Source organism: Aspergillus affinis (assembly GCF_023601865.1).
Source record: "Aspergillus affinis strain CMG 70 chromosome Unknown NODE_11_length_483380_cov_85_280398, whole genome shotgun sequence".
Taxonomy (NCBI): Eukaryota; Fungi; Ascomycota; class Eurotiomycetes; order Eurotiales; family Aspergillaceae; genus Aspergillus; species Aspergillus affinis.
Window position 1 is genome coordinate 401,104 of NW_026515792.1, and position 20,884 is coordinate 421,987.

A 20,884-nucleotide genomic window follows, 5' to 3' on the forward strand; every position below is an offset into this window, starting at 1 on the left:
TGCATCCTTCCCCCCCTTCCCTTTTGATTCCCGCGTTAATAATTAATCTTCCATGAATAACTAGGTAGGCTACGCCGGAAGATCAAGCCAATGACAATGGACACATTTTGATATATATGGGATTAATTGCATGGCATGGGGAGGGGGTACGGGGCGCTCTGTATTCTGTAAGGATAACTTCACCGGTGCAGCCCGATGGTTACAGACGGATATCTCAGCAGAACCAATTAGTCAGAAAATCTAAATTAAAGAATGGTCCGGCACTGCTTTGGTCGAGGGCTGCGTACTCCGTAGGCTGCTAAGTGCTAACGTACGGCTAGCATCTGTTTAAGACTTTAAGGGGTTCTCCAGTCCAACGGCCAGAAGGCAAAGAGGGAAAAAGGACTAAAGGAGGGTCGGGAACGGGAGAGTCTAGTAGCAATAAGGCTAGTAGGGTTCTCCGTTGGGGGAGGTTGGCATTATGAGACTTGCCGCAGGAGCCGTTTCTGGTTGAGAGAACACGCGAGATTACCATGGATTCAGGTAGATGCGGTTACTAAGAATAAATGCATACGGACGGAGTATGTAATATGTATGAAGGATTCTAGAGACGATCGGCCTTCAATACCAGTGGGATTCTGGAAGATTGGCACTTCATTAAACACACGGATGAATGATGTTAATATCAATCAAGAAAGAAATGAAAATGAAAATGAAAATACCCATCGCCCAGGGGAAACTTCAAAAACCCACCACCACTTCATGGAGTGGACAAAGTTCCCCTTGAACAGTGACCAACGAAGTGAACGAACGCAAGCAGCCCCATCTCAGGATCAAATTAAAAGCCACGGAGTCACACGGACCAGGCCATCAATGGTCAGTTGGCAAGAAGAGACTTTCTCCCCGTACTAAAGAATAATCATAATTCAATAGTGAGAGAGTGGGACTGGGACGTGCATTTGTCCCTTTTACGTCTCCCCGTGCTAGAAAAGTCAAAGCATAAAGAGAATGAAACAATTGAATACATACCAAGTGTACCGACTAGTAAGCCGAGGTGGTGGTGGTGCCTATTTTATTTTTGGGAGTGGCAGCAGGACGACGGAGCAGGCGGTAGGCAGGTGCATTATCTTTCTTATTCAGATGACACATCTCTACAGATACAAAGTACTCCTTCACGGTCCAAGAAATGACTGGCGGACTCTAACTGAAGGATGATGGGGTGGCGGGGAGAAGAAGAAACATCATACGTCGGGACGAGGAGTCATGACCGCACCTTGCCCCAAGAGCAGACACCAGCAGAGTACCTTCGTAAGTGGTGGCAAGTTGCAGCCTCATTTCGAACTCGAGCACGAGAATAATTAATGTAAAATGACACACGACGGCAAAGTTTTTGCCTGGCGATTACTCATCGGCTCTGCTCTGCACGTTGGTCTGCAGTCTGCACTCAGCCAGGAAGTTAGGTCAAGGAAGTTGGATTGGCTATGTCATCTTACTCTCCGAGTTGCTTCTTTGCGCAAGGGAGATAGGCACATACATCCTGTACATAGGTAGGCAGTCAACCTGGAACTCCCACCTCCTGCATTTCATAGAGACCAAACAGAGATCACATTGTGGTTGCTGCGCCGACGTCAGTGCCTGGAATGTCCGAAAGGCGAGAGACGTAAGACAAGGGCGAACCCTCCCCTCTTCTCTCCGACTCCGATTCTCACTGCCGTCGAACTCGAGCATCTGACTCATGGCTTGTCTCGTAGAGCACCCAATCAGAACGAGGCGGAGCTTCATTCTTCTAGAACTGAATTGCCCGTCCTCTCTCCCCGCCCTGAGCACCGGAACGGAGAGGCGGAAAAAGCGCTCTGTCTCTGGTCTGGTCTAGCCATCCTGCGATCGTGTCGTTGGGAGTGGTCCCGTGTACCTTGAGGCAAGGCCACCACGTCGACGACGGAGTAGATTGGGGATGCTTAGTGGATGGTCATTATTATGATTGATGGTCGACCTGCCTACCAATCTGGTCCACCTGTCCGTAGCCGTGGGCGTGGTTTATGGCCGTGGCCGTGGCCAGGTCCATGCATATCATCTCTGGCGTATCATCTACTCTGCCCTGTTCTTGCCTTCTGGATTGGAGGGAGGCTGGTTGGTTGATCTAGAGTCATATTCTTTTTTATTATTATTCCTAAAAAAAAAAAAAAAAAAAAGACTGCAGATAATATATACCTAATAATAGGGAACATTATACGGAGTACGGATACTACGGAATATGATCTCCGCTCTACCCTGCATTATGCGGAAATATTCATACTCAGTAGACATTGATCGATAGAGATGTCAACAGTGTCAGTGTCGGTTGCCAACATGCTCGTCTGTACTCAGTACATACCCTAGAGTAGAGTATATTATATGTCGCCACACCACCACCCTACGATCATCTACCATCGTATCCAGTTAAAATCGACAATCAACTCACCTGTCATCCTGAAAACGAAAACAAATCCAATGAAATGAACACCGCCCTGCGCAGTCATTATGTATGTACTCATCCGATTCTGTCTGCTCCTGCCCGCATCCCAAACCGGCAATGGCCTGATATCAGCCAGTCATTTTTGATTCATTTATTTATTTGATCGGTATTAATTAATAGGATTATTATTATTACTACCAACCCTCAGCACAACCTCAAAAATTCCCGCAACCTCCATACTTTCCATGAACCTTCTTCTTACAGATGCAGATACCTACATAGCCGACGGTGCTGTAGTTGAACCTTTAACCTCAGTCTATCGCTACACTGATTCAGGAAAGTGGGGATTCCTGTACTCCTAGATGGCTGCCCAACCATCATCATTCTCATTCATCACCCTGATTGATTCAGTTCATTCAAGGTGGAAGAAAAGCATGACCCTGAAAAAACAAACCAAATAAGTAAAAATAAAAACAAACCCCCGTCCAGGGACATGGAGGAGAGCCTACACCCGATCTGAGATTAAAAAAACAAAAAAAACAAACTAGAAGTAAAAACCACCCGACCCGACGGATGATGATAATTCCCTCATTCCCCTACCTACAGATGAGAGTAGGAGTAGTAGGCATATACTGAGTATGCACATCCACACACACCCAGATAGTAAGGTAGTCAGTCACAATCAGCCCCTACACATTACTCCATACCTACAAGCGCCCGGACATGGTCGTGCATACACAAGACGGAGGATGTCCGTCCCCCCCCGCGCCGCGCTTCGGTAGAATATCCAGAACAGAAAGACCCCCTTGACTTCCTGCACGTCCCCTCCCCTCCCCCCTCTCTGTCGGGTCATTCAGGAACAAGACAAGAAAAGATGGAATCGAACCGAACCGAAATAACTAATCCCAGCCCACCCTAAACCATCTGGGTCTAGGTGATGAGGAAGGGAGAGGGAAGGAGGGAGGGGTAAATGTCCCCTACCTACATACCATACCTACTACTGAGTAAGTGTAGCCGGACAGATGGATGAATATTCTTGTTATTATGGCATGGCATGGCATGGCATCATAGGACCTTGACGACATTTACCTTTACCTTGATCTTGATCTTGACCGTCCTGAAGATAGTCAGTCACTCACACACTCACTCGGCTACCTGCGGTTGTGGTGGTGGATGTGGGTGCACTGCATTGAGTCTGTATATTTATTATTATTTTTGAAACCTACCACTTCAAATTATATGCTCCTAACAAGTCACGCAACCTCTTGACTCCTAGGTAGGGTGGTAAACTTCATAGCCAGGTTAGTACACCTAGACACTGCCAGACCATCCAAAGTAAACAAGAATGGCCCGATGCTCCAACCACAGTGACCCCGCGGACAGGAAAGAACCGGGTCTCCCTGACTGACTCTGACCCTCGAGTCTTGACTCACTCACCTCACTTTGACAGTCAGGTGCTGACTACTGCATGTGGGGGACAGCGGCACCGCATCGCCCAAATCACTTCATATCCTTGATTCAATCGAATTGATTAAATTCTAGATTTAAAATTTTTTTTACCATTGTATCTATGCAACTAAAACGCCTAGCTTTTGTTTTGTTTTACCTATACCGGCCACAAAATAAATCAACGGAACAGGAAAGAAGACTAAATCAAGAATCAAAATAAACAGGATAACGGTCTATCTGGCACCCTCCCAGAAAGGGGGTCCTGTGCCAGATGAGATGCATGCATAACTATGCGTGTATGTGTTCGAAACGATGAAAGGGAGACAGAGCATAAAAGCCCAGAACGTAGTGGATATCATCGGAATAAAAAGAGAAAAAGGAAAAGGAAAAGGAAGAAAAGCCAGAAAACTAAATCAGAAAAGAGGGGGAAAAGAAAGATAAAAAAAAAAAAATCGCTGTCCCGGGAGAGAGAGATAGACTTGAGGATCACAAACCACAGTAAAGGCTCTGTTGATCGCTGCTGGAGACCTTTCCAGTAGTTGTGCCGTTTCCCTTTCCCGGGTCCGATATACTTCCAGCAAACACCAGTCCGGTCACCAATTGCAGATGTTCATAAACATAAATAAAAGGAAATCTCGTAATTCGTTGAAGCCAGTTTTCTATACACCCAGTTGTTCATTGTCCAACATCAGTATCGGATCTATTGATCCTTCAAGCTACCGATCAAATTGCGCAACGCATCAAGAATGACCGCCTCATCTTTCGGTTCTCCTCCAGGGAAGGAGCTCTCCGTCGCCTCACCGAGCACACGAGCCCGCGAACTCTTGAGCACCTCTCGAATATAGTTCTTATCCTCGTAATCTTCCATCAGCACTGCTTCGAAATCGTCAATGGCCTTGTTGGCCCGTTCATTGAACGATAACGCTTCGGAGTGGTCCATGGGTCCTCCCGGTCCAGGGTCGCTGGGCGCAACGTTGGGATTGGGTTGATGCTGGAGAGGAGGCCCAGAAGCAGGGGGCAGGTTCTGCTGCGGTTGGGGAGGGTAACTTGACATCGGCGGAGGATGCTGCGGCGGGTAAGGAGACTGATGGGGAGGCGGAGGTGGCTGATGTTGCTGTGGTAGCGGTGGCGGCGGTGGATGATGAGGGTGGTGATGTTGATGTTGCTGCTGATGCTGCTGCGGTTGTTGAGCCGGTTGTGGTGGCGGTACCGGCTGATGCTGCTGCGGCTGCGGCTGTGATGATGGCTGTGGTGGTATGGTCTGCTGTGGCGGTGGCGGTTGTGTTTGCTGCGATTGCTGGAATTGGACTAGTTGCGGCGGAGGGTCGGAAGCATAAGGGGAAGTGTAGGTGGACGGAGTGGTTTGAGCAAAAGCAGGCGGAAGGTTGTTTCGGAGCGGAGTGGGGATGGGGAATGGGGTGGAGGCGGCCTGAGGTAGAGGAGGGAAAGGACTCGGTTGTTGCGGCTGCGGCTGTTGTTGTTGTTGTTGTTGTTGTTGTTGTGGTTGTGGTTGTTGTTGTGGCTGTGGCTGCTGCTGTTGTTGCTGTTGTGGCTGCGGCTGCTGCTGCTGCTGCTGTGGAGGCGGTGGTGGTGCTGCCGCTGGAGTCGGAGGAGGTGCCGGCGAAGGCGCAGTGTACGGATTGGATGGCGGCATTGACGGGAATTGGAAGTGCGCGTTGGCCATGCCCGTTTGTCCGTTGGGTTGGCTGGCATACGGCGGATTCATTTGAGGCATGTACTGCGGAGTGGCAGCCGGCATCGAAGGCTGCGAGACCGGCGGCGGAGGCGACGGGCGCCTCTTCTTCTCCTTCTCGACCGAGGCGCCTGGTCGTAATTGCCAGGACCATCCTTTGCCATCTCGTTCGGCGTGCATGAAGAGATGGCTGTTGCCGTTGAGATTGTGCCGTACACTGGACGTCCAACCCTCGGTTTCGCATTTGAAGCGGAAATACGGGTACTTGAGTTTTAGGGCGCGGTAGATTTGCTTGAGGGTCATGGGGGTACCAGCCTCGGTGAGCGCATCGAAAATCAGCACCGCATAATTGTACGGCGGCTTTGCGAGGTCCTCCGGCGTGTATGCTGACTCGGGCGGATAGTTGGGCGATGGCGACCGTGACGGTTTGCGCTTCTTGACGGGCGGAGCCTTGATGAAGTCCTCGGGTCGTTGCTCCATGGGGAATTGGCCTCCTTCCGTCGAAGGCAAGGGGAAGTCCATCGACGTGCCGTCCGGCCTCTTCCTCTTCGTGTACTTGCGCTTCTCCGGCTTCGACCCGGGCGACTCGGCGCCAACGGACTCTTTGGGAGTAGTAGACGGAGCACCCATGACTGGAGCCTTGCCGGCGACCTTGGGTCGATTGGGCGGAGGCGTAACACCGCCATTGGCCTCGCGCTTCGCAGCCATCTTTTGCTCCCGAGCCAATTCGGCACGCTCGCGTTTGGACATGATCCCATCCTTGGGAGGACGTCCGGGGCCGCGACGCCGGATCGGCTGCTGGCCATCCGCAGAGCCTTCAATGGACGGGACAGGTTGTGTGGAATTGGCATCTTTGGTCTTCAGTATAAGCTTAGTAGGTTTCGTACCGTCCTTGCTCTCCGAGCTGTCCAGTCCACGTTTGTCGTCGATGAAGTCGTTCTCTCCGGCCGCGACAGATACCTGGGCGTTGTCCTCGTCGACGAACGGCTCCTCGGTGACTTCTGCGCCCGTCTCGCCAATCGGGACGTCTGGTAGTAAGAAGCGGATGCGGACGCCGCCGATTTGGATGTAATCACCACTGTGTAGAGGTCGGAGCTGACCCGGCGATAGCCAATCAGCCCCGATAAAAGCACCGTTTCTCCCCATCACTTCCATCTCGAAGAAGTTCCCCTCAAAGTTATATGCAATCTTGACATGTTTCCGTGAAATCCCTCGATGTCCAGCGGCCGTTCCGTCGGCCGTCGCCGGGGGGTGGATGGGAATGGTAGGACAAGCGTCGGGAGAAGGGAGCAGAGCGAGGGTGTCAACCGGTTTCGCATCCCCGTTACCGTCATTTAGCGATTGCATGGCCAGAGCATTGTAGTCGGTGGTGGCCTGCAGCTGGGCGGGAGTCGCGTGTAGCGGCGCGCCAGACTCGGCATGGGACGAATTGGACGACCGGCGACTCATTCGCGGGAGAAGGGGCGGAACGTCGGGATCAAAGCCTAGGATTCCACCACGGTCGCTGACGACGCTCCCTAGAATCCCGCTGCCTTCATGTTTTACTCGGACGGGGGTATGCGACGTGTTGCCACCGCTCGAACTTTTCGCGCGAGAAGTTCTAACGGCCTGACGGACGTGCAATTCCCGTTCATGAGCAGCCCGAGCCGCTCGTACGTCTCGACCCAGGATGAAGGAATATGTGTTACAGTAGAAGTGACCGTCGTCGAATTCCAATTTCGCAAAAGCCTGGATCCGGGGCTCGGACCCGGTAATCGAGCCAGTCCCATCCTGATGGAGACCGGTGCCCGAGTAGCCCAGGGCGGAGAGATCAGCACTTTGGGATAGGTAGGCAGCCGTCAGCATCTCATTCTGGTGCAATGCCTCGTAGGGGGTCTTCGGAGGAGCGGTGATATCGAAGGGCGGAAACAGGTCGGAATGGTCGAGACCGGACTTGGACAACAGCAAAGGATCGGTCAGGCCCTCGATCGGATCGACGGACTTGGCGGGCAGGGCATCGTGGAAATCGGGGTGCGAAAAAGCCATCGCAGAGGCCTCGTCCGAAATTTTCTCCTCCGGCTGGAACGGCGGCAGCAGACCCCCGAGGGAGACCGGATTCTGATCCTGGCCGTCGGAAGAGCCGACGGGGGCCGCCAAAGACTCAGCCGGAGGTTCTGCGGACCAGTCGTGGCCATTCATCCCATCGTCCGGCCCTGGGGGTGGTGGTGGTGGTAGGGGTTGGGGTTGTTGTTGCGAGGGGAGATCGGGGAGGCGATGGTCCGAGGGTAGTAAAGAGTGGTGGTGGTGGTGGTAGTCTGTTTCTGGGCCCGCCGGCGGCGGCACGGGCTGATCTGGACCAGCAGGGTCGGACGGCGCAGAGGATTGGTTGCCGAGCAGTTGGGCTAGGAGGGCACTGGCGGCGGACTGACGACGATTGGGATTCGTACCTGGATTGGCATCGGGCAGGACGTCGGAGGCAGAGGCAGAGAAGTTGGAATCCTCTGGCTCTGATTTGACGGGCATCGTGGCGGGCAGGGGGGAGGAGAAGGAGGAGCCATTGACATTGGCAGGGGCGTCGTCGGGGTGGGCAGAATCGTGCAGAGCGCGGATTGCGGAGTCGCTGGGCGGGGAGGGAGGAGAATGATCAGGATGTTGAGATGGACCGTAATCGTAGAGGGATGACATGCTGGAACCAGCATCAGGAGGCCGATGGCCCACCGCTGGCGCTGTCATGGTCTGTGACGACGACATGACCGGCGGTTGGTGATGCTGGGGGGGAACAAAGAGGACGGGCTGCAGAGAAGGCAGAGAGGAGGAGGGAGAAGTAGAGGCGGGCGGTGAAGTGAGGCCATCAGAGAGAGAGAGACTTGACTGGCGGGAGAAAAGAGGAGCCGGGAAGGAATTTTTTTTTTTCTTCCTCATTTTTTCCCTGGGTAACTACGAGTACAGCCAACTACGTACTACTACCAGGTACTGTACTAGGGAGGCACTTATCGATCTGGCTCGGCCGCTGTCCGCATTCCTGTCTCAGATGCTTGCTGCAAAACATTCATCCCGTTTATGTTGATCTCGATGACTCGATCTCTATACATTGACTCTGATTCAAACTATCTAGCATCTGCCTTTGTAGGAATGTAGATAGCTAACTATAAAAGACACATGACTGCGTCGTCTGACTCATCGCCATGTTTGAGGTCACGTGGATTACCGTACACGACGGGAAAATTACAAAAAATACGTTGAGAAATGGAGAATCCTCGAGTTGAACTACTTCTAGAGGCAGGTCCAAGTATTCGAATAATTGGAGAAATAGACTTTCTATTGGCCTAAGTTTACTTGCAAATATAATATGCAGGTAATCGATACTCTGTACTCAATGTTCTTGACTCTGGGCGAAAACTACGGAGTACTCTGCATGTTCCTAGGAGCCTCAGGCTGTACAATTATGACACCCGAGTACCAACCAGATGCCTTAGACATGTAGACACCTTAGGCACTGAGTAGACATCCTCCATCGACCAACTCCCACGGCCCCAAGATCACATATATACAGACAGACACCCATACACCCATATACATATATACTCACCTATACACATACACACCCACTGAAAAACAAAACCCACCAAAAGAGAAAACCAACCCCAAGAAAAAAAAAAAAAAAAAAAAACAAAAAATGCCTCCCAAATCCAAATCCAAACCCAAACCCAACCTCAAAAAAGACCTCCCCTCTAAATCCAACCCCAAACCCTCTACACCTAAACCGAACTGGCCACCCCTCCGCCCCCTAATCCCCCCATCAGACCTCACCCTGGAGCCCCTCCTACATGACCAGATCTACCTAATCCCGAACTTCTTCCCCGCGTCACTGTGCAAAATCTACGTGTCCTTCCTGGCGTCGTTGCCGATGCTCACGACGCCCGGGAAGCCGAAGAAGGACGAGGCGGTGCGCGTGAATGATCGGTTCCAGGTGCAGGATGAGACTTTTGCGGAGATGGTGTGGCGGGATACGGCGCTGAGGGAGTTGGTGGAGGAGAGGGCGGGAGAGGAGGATGAGTATGAAGATGAGGATGGGGGGAGAAGAACTCCCGAGGAAATCTGGGGTGGGAAGCCGTTAGGCTTGAATTCGAATATTCGCATCTATCGGTATTCGAAGGGTCAGTTTTTCGGGGCGCATTGTATGTTGAATCTCCCCCTTCCCCCCCTCTCTCGGGGAGAGAGGGGAATATTGTAACGTCCCATTCGTATAAGGCAGGGCTAACATCACCAGACGACGACTTCAACAACGTCACGTTCTCGTCGCCGTCGTGCCCGGCCCAACCGGCCCGCACGACCTGGACACTCCTGATCTACTTGACCACCTGCACGGGAGGCGAGACCGTCTTCTTTCCCGAAGCTACGAGGGAGAATCGCAATCCGAGTCCAGTGTCTGTGGCGCCCCAGACTGGCATGGCGCTACTCCATCGCCACGGAGACGCCTGCATGCTGCACGAAGGGAAGGAGGTGCTGGCGGGGGAGAAGTGGGTGCTGCGAAGTGACCTGGTGGTGGAGCGGTGATGATTACTTACAAGCTACAAAACATGAAGACAAGGCGTCTAAACCTCTACGAAATACGTGCTATGCATGCAATGAACCTCCCTTTGGTTATATTGATGACAGCATAATCCTAGGGTACAAGCAGGATGGGAGCTGGTTCCTAAACAGTCCTGGTAGCGTTGTACATACATACAAAGAAACAAACAAGGAAAAGAAAAGAAAACGACTTTCATGACTAGTTGTATACCGAGCTCAAATTCAGATCAAAAGTATATTGGAAGGTTGGGAGTTAGGTGATAAAGGCGAAGATCTGATTGTAGCGACTGATGGTCAGTGGACAACCATGCGCAATCAATCGTTGAACAGGGCAAATTGAAAAATGACAATAACAAAACCATGTCTGCGCAACAAGTCGTAGGATAAGCCTGGCCAGGCATCGAGACTCTTACCAGACAAGTAATTCTTCATATCTTAAGTAGAGGAAAATAGAAAAAGAAACGAAATGAAACATAAAAAAACCACATGCTCCCTTCACCAATACCTCTGGGCTCCAAGTAGCATAGAAACTACAAACAAAAAACATAGAAAGGAAAGTGCAAAGTCACCGAGGAATAAATATCGGTAGATAGCAAACATACACCGTCTGCTCGTAGCATAATAATATTTTTTAATTGATTTTCTTCTTGGATCCTTTTCGCCCAGCTCATTGATTTCACGCGGCCGAGGATGTGGGCCTCGAATCGTAATCGGTTCTTCTCATGATCTGTTCCACGGGACCAAGTAGGCGCTTGAATCCGTCGCGGCCCAGTTTGGCCACCTTGACCTCCGTATTAGCAATGATACTGGCGGCTCGAGGCTTGTCATCAAGCAAAGCCAGCTCTCCGAAGTAGTCGCCTCGGCGGTACGACTTGACCGGTCCCTCAATGCCAGTCTTGAAAGCATCCGCTTCACCGGACTCAAGAAGGTAGAATGCGTCACCCGGGTCACCCTCCGTGATGATGGTCGAGCCGCTGGGGAATTTGGTCGCATCTAAAGCGTCGGCAATCTTCGCCCGTTCATAGGGCTTCAGGCTCGATAGCAACGGGACCTCCTCGAGGAAGGCCTCATACATGCGACGGCGCTGGAAAGCCGAGTCCATCAGAATCCGCCGGAACGTAATGCGATCGAGAGCCCACAAGGTACTCTTGGGGTCGATAGACACGATCGTCGCCGCGCGAGGAGCATTGTACATGAGTGCTAACTCTCCAAACGAGCCCCCGGGCCCGATCGAGCCTACTTTACTACCCATGCCATCCGCGCCCGGTTGCACCGAGCCCGAGGGATGGATGTGGACATCGAAATGGCCATTCTCGACGATGTAGAAATAGTCACCCGCATCGCCTTGCGAGATCACCTTAATATCCTTGGCAGGGATCGGCTTTTCCACCAGGGCGTCCAGCACCGTCTTGAATTGATCGTCATCCAGATGCGAAAAGAGGAAGTTGTTGCTGACGGCGACCTTCAAGCGAGACAGCTGTTCCTCGGATTTGGGGTGATACGGAGGCACCCAGCTATCGGAGCCGGCAGACGTCGGGTTCAAGGACTCGGCAGACACCGACGTGCGACGGCCCAACGCATAGTTGTTCGGGAATCCCTGGTTCGGCCCCCCGGTCGGTCGGTCTCCCTCTGGGAGATCGTTGTAGTCCTGTTCCTCATCCCCGTCTCCAGCGGGACCTCCAAAGGGACTTCTGGTGAACCGGATTCCGCCGGCGGGCACACCACCGCCGCTACCGGTGGCTTCGCCAAATACGCTGCCTCCGAAGAGATTGTCGGCGGAAGACGAGGAAGCGGGGTTGGCGTTTGCGGATCGAAAGGTCGAGTCGGTTGGTGACGTCACCTCATATTCATCCTCCTCCGAGATCTTTTGGAAGGCGCTCGACATGTCGTCTTTGGTGCCGACGCGGAGGCGAGTGTTGGTCGCGGGGAACGAGCTTTCAGCCATGCTGTTTGTCGTAGGGCCGGAGAGAACACCGCTCCGGCCACTGGGAAGCGGGGAAGACGCGAGGATGTTGGAGCGTTGCAAGGGAAGCTGATGGAGGGGTAGAGCGGGAGTGGACTGGGAGAGAGGGTGAGTTAGAACGGGAATCGAATTCAAATGGAAATAATTTGTTGACCAGGTCAGAGAAGGAAAAGACTGGGGGGAAGAAATACAGGGAGGGAGCACGAGGCAGGCAAGAGAGCAGCGGTTATTTGAGTGCGACGACTTGCAGATCAAGAAAAGCGAAAGAAGGGGAGGAGAAGGAGGAAGAGGGGCGGGTAGGGAAACCGACGGGCGGCCTCTATTGGGGAGGGAAGAGAGTCTCCGCTAACGAGTGGAGATGGGCTGGCTTGGAAAGATGGGAGGGTCTTTGGATTCTTTTCTTTTTCTGTTCTTTTTCTTTTCTGAATTTCTTTTCTTTTCTTTTTTTTCCCTGACCCGTCCCCCTTTTTTTAAAAATTAATTAATTCCTTGAGGGGGTTGCAACAGAGCAAAGTGGGAACGCGCAATAGCTTCAGCCGGGGCCAAGCTTTGGAGGGGTAACAGAGCAGAACTAGAGCGGGACAAGTTGCAACTTACAAATTCCCAGACCGCCAGCTCTGATGTCCTTTGGGTCGCGTGAAAAGCTTCCTTGGACGAAAGGTTAGACAAATCCCAGACAGGTGAAGCCACGAGACCAACGAAGCGAGACAGATGGTCAGACAAGGAAAAGGGGGAGGAAAGTGAGGCTGTCACAAACGGAGGAAGAAAAGACAAGGAGTCTAGATGAAGGAGAAGAAGAGGAAAAGAGAGAGAGAAAAATCAAAGACAAAGAGAACCCACTCGCTTGATCTGGAGGGGGAAGATTTGTGCAGAAAAAAAGAGGGGAAGAAAAGGAAAAGTAGTAGAAGCTTCAGCAGAAGCAGGCGAGAAAAGGGAAAAGGCGGGGAGCAGGAAGTGACGGAAAGCTTGTGGCCAGAGCTTCTGGAGAATGGGATGACTATCTTTCTAGTTGGGTCTGCTGGATTTCCACCAACGCCCATTGCAGCTCCTCTGCACCCTACATTCTACGGAGTACATACACTACAGTGTACACACCACTCAAGTGTACTGCGGAGTGCGTACGTCCCTTACGAACATCCTTACACTGAGGTATGGGAGATGTACGGATCGACGTCACTGGCGTCCCCGCTAAACAACACTACTTCAATAGCTACCCAGCTGGTGTCAATAGTCGACCCTGGGAGATGATGGTAAAGACTAGGGGAAATCGGCGTTCGTGAGTCGTGCCAGATTAATGGAAATGGAGCCGGGTGGACTCTGGCGAGGCGTCGGGAACGGACGAAGTGTGGAAGCTTCCATCTGTCTAGCGGTCTTCCAGGTGTTTTCTAGAAGGTCGCGAGGAATCCGAATAGGGGGCGTTGGGGAGAGAATCCTCCGTACTCCGTAAGACCATCTGGTCCGGACGTTGCGCCACCCTGGATGAGACCGAAATGACACTAGGACTTTCTAGATTAAACAAGTGAATAATAGTTCCCATCCATCAATAAATTTGGGGGTCTTTCATTCTTTCTTCTTTTCTTTTTGCGTAATCCAGGGGCAATGGACTGCATCAGTCAACGAGAAGATCGGTGGCAAAAACGGCTGAGGTCATGATGCCAGATGCCTCCATTTCTGACGTTGGAAGTGACCGACTGACGTAGTGGACTCAGTAGTTGCGACTCTAGCGAGTAGACTCCATGGATAGAGTTGACGGCGAGTCTGTGAGATCGCCGTTTTCAACCTGCTTCTGTTGCCGCCTTGAGTTTAGCTACCTGAGAGTCCGGGTCCGTGCCGTTGCCGCCCGTGGATTCAGGCTGCCAGCTGAAGCCGGTTCCCCTCCTGACTCCTATAGCCTATAGGTAGCTATAGCTATGACCAATCTCTATCGTGTACTTTGTAGACGGAGTAAATAAACCAGCCTCCGTAGAGCTCGGTCCTGCTCTGACCACAGGTTCGGATCTGTGGTTGGGGATCCTGCCACGGGCGTAGTGCTAATTGCTTCTGGATTAGTGTTGTCGCTGCACTGCAGGTACAGCACGAGACAGCACAAAGAAAAAGTATCACCGCCCGGTGATAGACCGTCCATGGAGCCATCCCATCATCGGACTAGCCCCTGATGAGTTGTACAAGATAGTTCGCTGGCAGCGTCTAGATTTCTGCCGGCGGTCTCAGCGTCTTTGCCCGTCGGGGTTTTATTCGATAACGCTGTTCGGTCGGAATGCTGCCATTGAGAATGTTCTGGTGAATATTCTCCGGTGAAAAGAAAAAGAAAGAAGAAGAGGAAGAGAAACCTCAAATCTTGCAGCTACCCCTCCCTGTGTGGTTTTTTTCCCCCGGTCGGTGTTCACTGTCTAGCACTTTTGTCTCAAGAAGAAAGAGAAGACGAAGGGAGAGAGAGAGAGACCGCCACACCCCCGCTTTGCTCCCATCGACACTAAAACCCCGTTCAACGTTGACTTTCCCAGCCTCTCTCTCTTTTCCGGCTTGATATTCAGGGAAGAAAAATTAAAAAAATTTTAAAATAGAAAAAAGCTTGCTTCCTCCCCTCCCATTTTTGTGCGCAATCCATTTGGCGGCCCATCTTGTTCCACTTCTACTCTTCTCACTCTTGTCCAACAAAATAGAGATGGGAAGTTACACGTTTCGCTGGTAAGTTCAGGCTACCAGATTCCCATCCCTGGCTGTATGCCGGGGACTCCAATCAAACCAATCGCTCTCCTCTCGATCCTGTCCGGATGTCAATGCCATTGTATCCGTCATCTTCCGTTCCTTGCGAACAATTCCGGATCGGACGAGATGAGACGAGACCAGACAAATTACTTTCCGACTGGCAAATGCCGGGATCACCTTGACCACTGACTGATGCGACATGGCTTTCGATTAGGCCTCACGATGCAAAAGAGGTCTACGTGACGGGGACCTTCGATGACTGGGGGAAGACCGTCCAACTGGAGAAGAAGGGGGACTACTTCGAGAAGGAGATTCACTTGTCCCCAACGGATGAGAAGCTGTACTACAAGGTAAGGGCACGATGGTCTTGCAGGGAAGCACGTTTACGACATGGCTAGTGGACTGTACCTCCCCATCAAGCAATGATGGCTGGTCTGGTCTTTGTTCTCATCCTTCTGCGCCCCCCTTTGTCGGGAAATCACCGCAATCAATGACGCGGATCGTTCCTCTGACCTCCGCTGACGTCATTCGGTCTTTCCCGGCCGTCTTCCCTTCCTTTCCCTTCTCTTGCCTGCCGTCTCCCCACTCTTGCCCGGCCTTTATAAAACTCGTCAGCCTTCTTTTCTGGGAAGTCACCTCACTAACTTTCTCGTCCGTCTCTACTGAAATTAGTTTGTTGTGGACGGCACTTGGACTACCGATACCACTGCCCCAGAGGAAGACGACGGTAGTAACAATATCAACAACGTCCTTTACCCCGATCAGATCCACGACGAATCCCAATCTATCCTCCAGAACGGTACTCCAGTCATGTCCGGAGTGACGCCCGACTCCACGACCGCTGCTCTGGCAGGTGGTGTACCCAAAGAGTCCAGTAAGAACATCGTTGGGGATGCCGCCTTTTCGTCTACGGCCCCAGGGTCGACAACCGCCGAGCTGGCCAAGAATGTTCCCTTTGAACAAAGAGCCAATGTGCCTGGGACCTTCCCCGCGACTCCCGGGCTTGAGAATGTGGCTATCAACCCCATCCCCGCGTCGAGCGGCACGGGCAACCCCATCTCGTTGAAACCCGGCGAGAAGGTCCCCCACCCCAGCACGTTCAACTCAAACACGGTGGAGTCCACTGCCCGGACGGACCAGGCTGGGTACGAACAGGACGCCAGTCATTCTTTGACGGGTGGTCAGGCCAAGGGGGCCGGCGAGAGCACAGCGGCCGCTGCTCCTCCGACATCTAAGAATCTCATTCCCGAGTCTAGTCTCCCCATGGGCGAGGGCAGCCAGGGTGCTTCTGATCCCGTCACGATTCAGTCGGCCGCCCCTACGTCTACGACTGCCGGTCTTGCTGCCGCCGTTCCTCTCGAGTCTCAGAAGAATCAGGCCAACGGCGGAGTGGGATCGCCCGCGAGCGAGGTGCCTGACGTGGTGAAAAACTCCCTTTCCGAGGCTCACGAGTCTCCCGAGGCCGCTGCCTACAAGCCGGCCGTGGAAGAGAAGAAAGACCTGGAGAGTGAGCTGCAGAAGAAGGTTCCCGTCGAGGAATCGAGCGGAACTCCCGCGCCCGCCGTCACTGCCGCTACGACGGACAAGGCTCCTGGAGCGACCACGGAACAAGCCCACAAAGCCTCGGTTACTACGACAGAACCGCCCCCCACGGCTACGGGGCCACCAGTCGACACCACCCCGCTGTCCCCTCGCGCCACTTCCCCGACGACCGAAGAGCCCACGGTGACTACCGGGCCTGAGGAATCGGCAGTCCCCAAGGAACAGGGACCGGGTGCGCTGGAGCAAAAGGATCTCCCCGCTACTCCGGCTGACCAAGCCAAGGGAGATAATGGGGACAAGGCAGCCGCCGCGAACAACACCAAGCCCGCGGAGAATGCTTCCAAGGGCACCGAGAACGGCGCCAAGGACGCTGACAAGAACGGCGCCGACAAGAGCAGTACCGGCAAGTCAGAAAAGAAGAAGAATCGCGTGAGCGGGTTCTTCCACAAGATCAAGGAGAAGTTGAAATAGATGAGTCAATGTCGGAGTTTATCTATGTGAAGACTGAATAATTCGCGAGGGGTGGAAAGCTTGTTTTTCTGTCACTGTCGTTGTCTTTGCGTCTTCATGATCTGGATACCTTTTTGTTTTGTTTTGTTCTGTTGCTGCTTTTGTGCTTTATCTGTGGATTTCATTTTACTCTATACCTTTATCGTTCTATTCTACTCTGTTAATAATGTTTCTGCGTCTGATCTGGTTAGAGCAACTGGTCCTAATACGCTACGTAATTCTAGTCCTCGAATCAACCAGAATACTTTATGAATGGATCTAGTACATTAGAGCATTAATTAAATCGATAATAGGTATCTGTATCCATCGAACCCTATAAGTCTCATATCGGAATAAAGGCTGCCACTTTCTGATTCAGTTTCACCGGATACCCCAGGCAACTGTTCATCATATATTAGCCTCACCATCATGTTCTTTGGTAGGGCTGGGGAGGCATACTCCTTCCCCTTCTGCGTCAAACAACATCCACAGAATAACGATGCCGGGTAACAGATCACCTATATCCAGATTCCTTGTTAGTCAGTTGACTTGAATCCGACAGCTCTTGACATGATCGGCATGTGTAAATGGTGTCAATGAGAAAGACATACCGCCGCCACGACCGTCACGCAGAATCCTAATCATCATTGGTATTCGTTAGCAATAGTCCTCTTAGATATACCGTATCGCACAATAAATCAAAAGAAAGGGAAGGAAGGATAAGAATACGTACCTAACGTCGGACCGACGACTTTACATCGACACGGGTTCTGGTCGGTGCCGCATTGGAAACAGATCGGGAAGATGGGGAGGAAAGGGACGTCGCACATTTTCTTTCTCTATGATATGTCTTATGGGTGGATTTGAATTTGGATTTGTTTCTTTTATTTGAAGGGCGGGAATTGATCTTTTCTAGACTCTTTGCTAGTTGTTCGAGTTGGCTATGATTCATTATGACGACAGGTTGATTTGCTGTCTATGTCCGAGGTGTATGCATGTAACCTTCCTTCCTTACCTTGAAGAAAGAAGACCTTGCGTTGGGTAGGTAGTTGTTTAAGTGTATGTATGATAGACTACCTATGCTATGCTAAAACAACGCAGTATGAAGAAAAAGAATCATAGCATATCGATTTTCCTCCTTACCTACCGACGAACTCGGTACCCAAATCACTAAACTAACTGCCCGAGGCTAACCAGAAATAATTAACCAGATCGATGAACCAGAAGAACCTTATCACGTTTCAAGACATGATCAGTCCATGCCCACTTCGCTTGTTCTTGTTCCTGTTCTGATTCTTCTCTTCATCACCACTCTCCCCCGTGGCGGCGTCCCCACGATATTCAACTTATCCGCTAATGCAAACTCCCCATCGACCAGTTCGAGGTCCGCCTGCGCCAAAAGAGTCAAGATGACGAGTTTGATTTCTAAGTATGGGTTTTGTGTGAGTTTGGTGGCATTATCCGTAGTCCGTAATTCAGAGAGAGAGAGAGAGAACTCACCCGCAACAGCCAAAAACCTCCCCGGGCAAGCCCACCGACCCAGTCCGAAAGACAAATGTCCTGGCCCGGTCGTCGTCGCCAACTTACGGCTTTGTGTCCAGCGCATGCCGTCAAATGTATCTGGGTTGGTCGTGTATTCGGGGGATCGGTTGGAGGGGTAGACCATGGGATGGAGAAGGGATCCTATATAGATATACAATCCATGCGGTTGATTTTTTTAGCTAGTTGTTCTAGCTATTTAGAAAAACGGGTCGTATTTTATGTCTGCTAGGTAGATGTGATATCGAGCAAACGACACGACACGACATACCCTTTGGAATAAAATACCCTGCGAGCTCTATATCATGGCGCGGGCTGCGCACGGTGGTGATAGCTTCGCCTTTCATGCGAAGCACCTCACGGATGAAGGACTCGGTGTGGATGGCATCGCGAAGAGAGTCGATCGTCAAGGGCGAGGAGGGCGAAAGGTTGGCGAGGACGATGGATTCCTGACATTCTGGGTGGCGGGCAAGTTCAAAGACGACGTAGGTCATTATCACTACGCTGTATGTATGAATGCATCCGTATAGTGGCCGTGGTTAGCTGGTGTAGCTGACAAGAAACGGGACGAGGGAAGGTTGCTAACGTTTGATGCACCGATGCAAATATGAACACCCAGGATAAGACGATGGCCCAGAGCTTGGACGGGATGGAGAGGTGGCCAGTTTTGGAGGCGAGTTTGCGGGCGAGGACAGCGAGGACGGTAGACTGGAGGAGAAATTTCATGGGATGAGAATGAATTCAGGTAATCATGGATGGCTGGACTTACATTTATATCATCTGCATCTTTGCTGTCTCTGGGACTGTTGGATGACTTCGACAGCGCAGCCCATACCGTCGGACCTATTTCCCTACCGAATCGCCAGATCAGATGGATGAGAATGAGCTCGGTCCTACGTGATCCAGAGAGTTCTGTAAGCCAGCGCGTTAGCCTATATGTGAAGGGAGTACTCACCAACTATAAAAAGAATACAAAGTCGGAAACTTTCCTCCCCAGCGTGACTGATTCTGGAACATGCCCGTCGCCTTGGCCATCCCCTCAGCGATATCAACGATGAGATCCGGGTTACAAGTCCGGGCGATCTCCTATATCACTCGGATCAGCATTAAATCCATTCATAGAGAGTCAGACGTCGTACATTTCCGAAGATGATAATAGCGACGGCCTCGGCGACTGTTTTTTGCAGATACGGAATCGGATCAAAGGGCTCATTGCCATGCATCCGAACCAGCTCTGCGGCGTTGCGTTGGAAGATAGGGGATACTAGGCATGATCAGCATGAATGGCACCATTTGATCTATTTCTCTCACTCTTGGGAATGATTGATTTTAGACGCTTGGCTGTGACCTCTGTGACGAGGGCATCAATGTCTGAGTAAAAAGTGCCACCGCGGAAGCAGTGGACGAGGTTTATTTTCAAGGCCTCGAGTTTGGTCAGTACAGTTAATCCAGAAAACGGGAGGGGATAGCACTTTTGCAACACCCAGTTCAAAGCTGAAGGTTGTATCCTCCGTCAAGACTCGTTCGGTCAGCTCCTTGGAGACCATGTATCGGAACTGAACAGCGAAAATCAGTAGAAACACTAGCAGAGGGGATGAACGGCTCACGCTTCCGTTGCAATAATACCGAAACACTTGTCCATAATGTCTAAATCCATGCATAAAGCATTCATGGGGGTTCCGGATGATTTCCTCGCTCTGCCCGTCAATCGATCAGTCGATGTGAGATTCCTAATCACAGAATGAAACGTGTGCGTACACTGAAAGGGATGATCGAGGGTTCGGGGTATTTGGCAATCTACACCATCAAGTCAATCACATATCTAGCTTGAGTCTTTGGATGTAGAAGATGCAATACTCACCGTGGACTTTCTCTTACTCTGCAACACCAAGCTCACCAGCAGAAGGGCAACGGCCCCGACGACAGGCACCAGCATCGTGGCCATTTCGAACATAACCAATGCGTGCCACAAGAGCATTCCTCGAGAGTCCCGGTCTTGCCATGCTTAAGTACCATGCCAGGTCATCCAAGGCGCGAAGAAAGATAGTGAAGTGGCGTTATCGTGGAACGTTGCATTTACAGCCAGTCTATCTTGTCTTGCCCCTGCACGTCCTGCTGTTATAGTATACCCAGAGACGGAATATGTAAGGCGAGGCGATACAGAGCACACCGCTACAAGATCATATTTATATATAGACCGTGACGAAGAAGAGATTTTTCGTGGATCCAGAGGGATACAGACATGGTTGAATTAGGGTTGTGGCACGGTTGGATTACGGGGTAGCTGGAGAGAGTCGGGACGAGAATCTTATTCTTCCTTCTCGATATAGCATGTAGGTACCTACTCGATCAACGTTGACGATGGTTGATAGACTATACGGTAGTGTGCAGTCTAGACTAGACTACGTTGGACTCCTTCTATTCCTCCGTAGGGGTGTTAGGTTGATTGCACCGCAACGGTCAGCATGGCTGTGACAGCACCGCCCCGTCCCTCGTCTGCGGTGTCTGATCCAAT

General features: G+C 51.6%; 5 protein-coding genes across 5 annotated transcripts; 2 read left to right on the plus strand and 3 right to left on the minus strand.

Annotated features, from left to right (window-relative positions):
- Positions 1 to 4,583: 4,583 nt before the first annotated feature.
- On the minus strand, positions 4,584 to 8,306 carry KD926_001061 (forkhead domain protein; the record flags this gene model as incomplete). The annotated part of the gene is made up of 1 exon (XM_053096618.1): positions 4,584 to 8,306. The coding sequence occupies one exon, from the start codon at positions 8,304 to 8,306 to the stop codon at positions 4,584 to 4,586; it is 3,723 nt and encodes a 1,240-aa protein (XP_052959441.1).
- A 925-nt stretch (positions 8,307 to 9,231) lies between these two features.
- KD926_001062 (uncharacterized protein) lies at positions 9,232 to 10,112 on the plus strand (the record flags this gene model as incomplete). Its single annotated transcript, XM_053096620.1, has 2 exons — positions 9,232 to 9,733; positions 9,826 to 10,112. 2 exons carry the CDS (start codon positions 9,232 to 9,234, stop codon positions 10,110 to 10,112), a joined length of 789 nt encoding a protein of 262 aa, XP_052959442.1.
- A 691-nt stretch (positions 10,113 to 10,803) lies between these two features.
- KD926_001063 (cyclic nucleotide-binding domain-containing protein) lies at positions 10,804 to 12,072 on the minus strand (the record flags this gene model as incomplete). The annotated part of the gene is made up of 1 exon (XM_053096621.1): positions 10,804 to 12,072. One exon carries the CDS (start codon positions 12,070 to 12,072, stop codon positions 10,804 to 10,806), a length of 1,269 nt encoding a protein of 422 aa, XP_052959443.1.
- A 2,683-nt stretch (positions 12,073 to 14,755) lies between these two features.
- Positions 14,756 to 16,812, plus strand: KD926_001064 (carbohydrate-binding module family 48 protein; the record flags this gene model as incomplete). Its single annotated transcript, XM_053096622.1, has 3 exons — positions 14,756 to 14,778; positions 15,014 to 15,149; positions 15,472 to 16,812. The coding sequence occupies 3 exons, from the start codon at positions 14,756 to 14,758 to the stop codon at positions 16,810 to 16,812; spliced, it is 1,500 nt and encodes a 499-aa protein (XP_052959444.1).
- A 1,270-nt stretch (positions 16,813 to 18,082) lies between these two features.
- Positions 18,083 to 20,347, minus strand: KD926_001065 (uncharacterized protein; the record flags this gene model as incomplete). Its single annotated transcript, XM_053096623.1, has 11 exons — positions 18,083 to 18,513; positions 18,641 to 18,873; positions 18,956 to 19,077; positions 19,139 to 19,281; positions 19,329 to 19,455; positions 19,509 to 19,633; positions 19,681 to 19,792; positions 19,842 to 19,925; positions 19,977 to 20,066; positions 20,128 to 20,166; positions 20,231 to 20,347. 11 exons carry the CDS (start codon positions 20,345 to 20,347, stop codon positions 18,083 to 18,085), a joined length of 1,623 nt encoding a protein of 540 aa, XP_052959445.1.
- Positions 20,348 to 20,884: the final 537 nt, after the last annotated feature.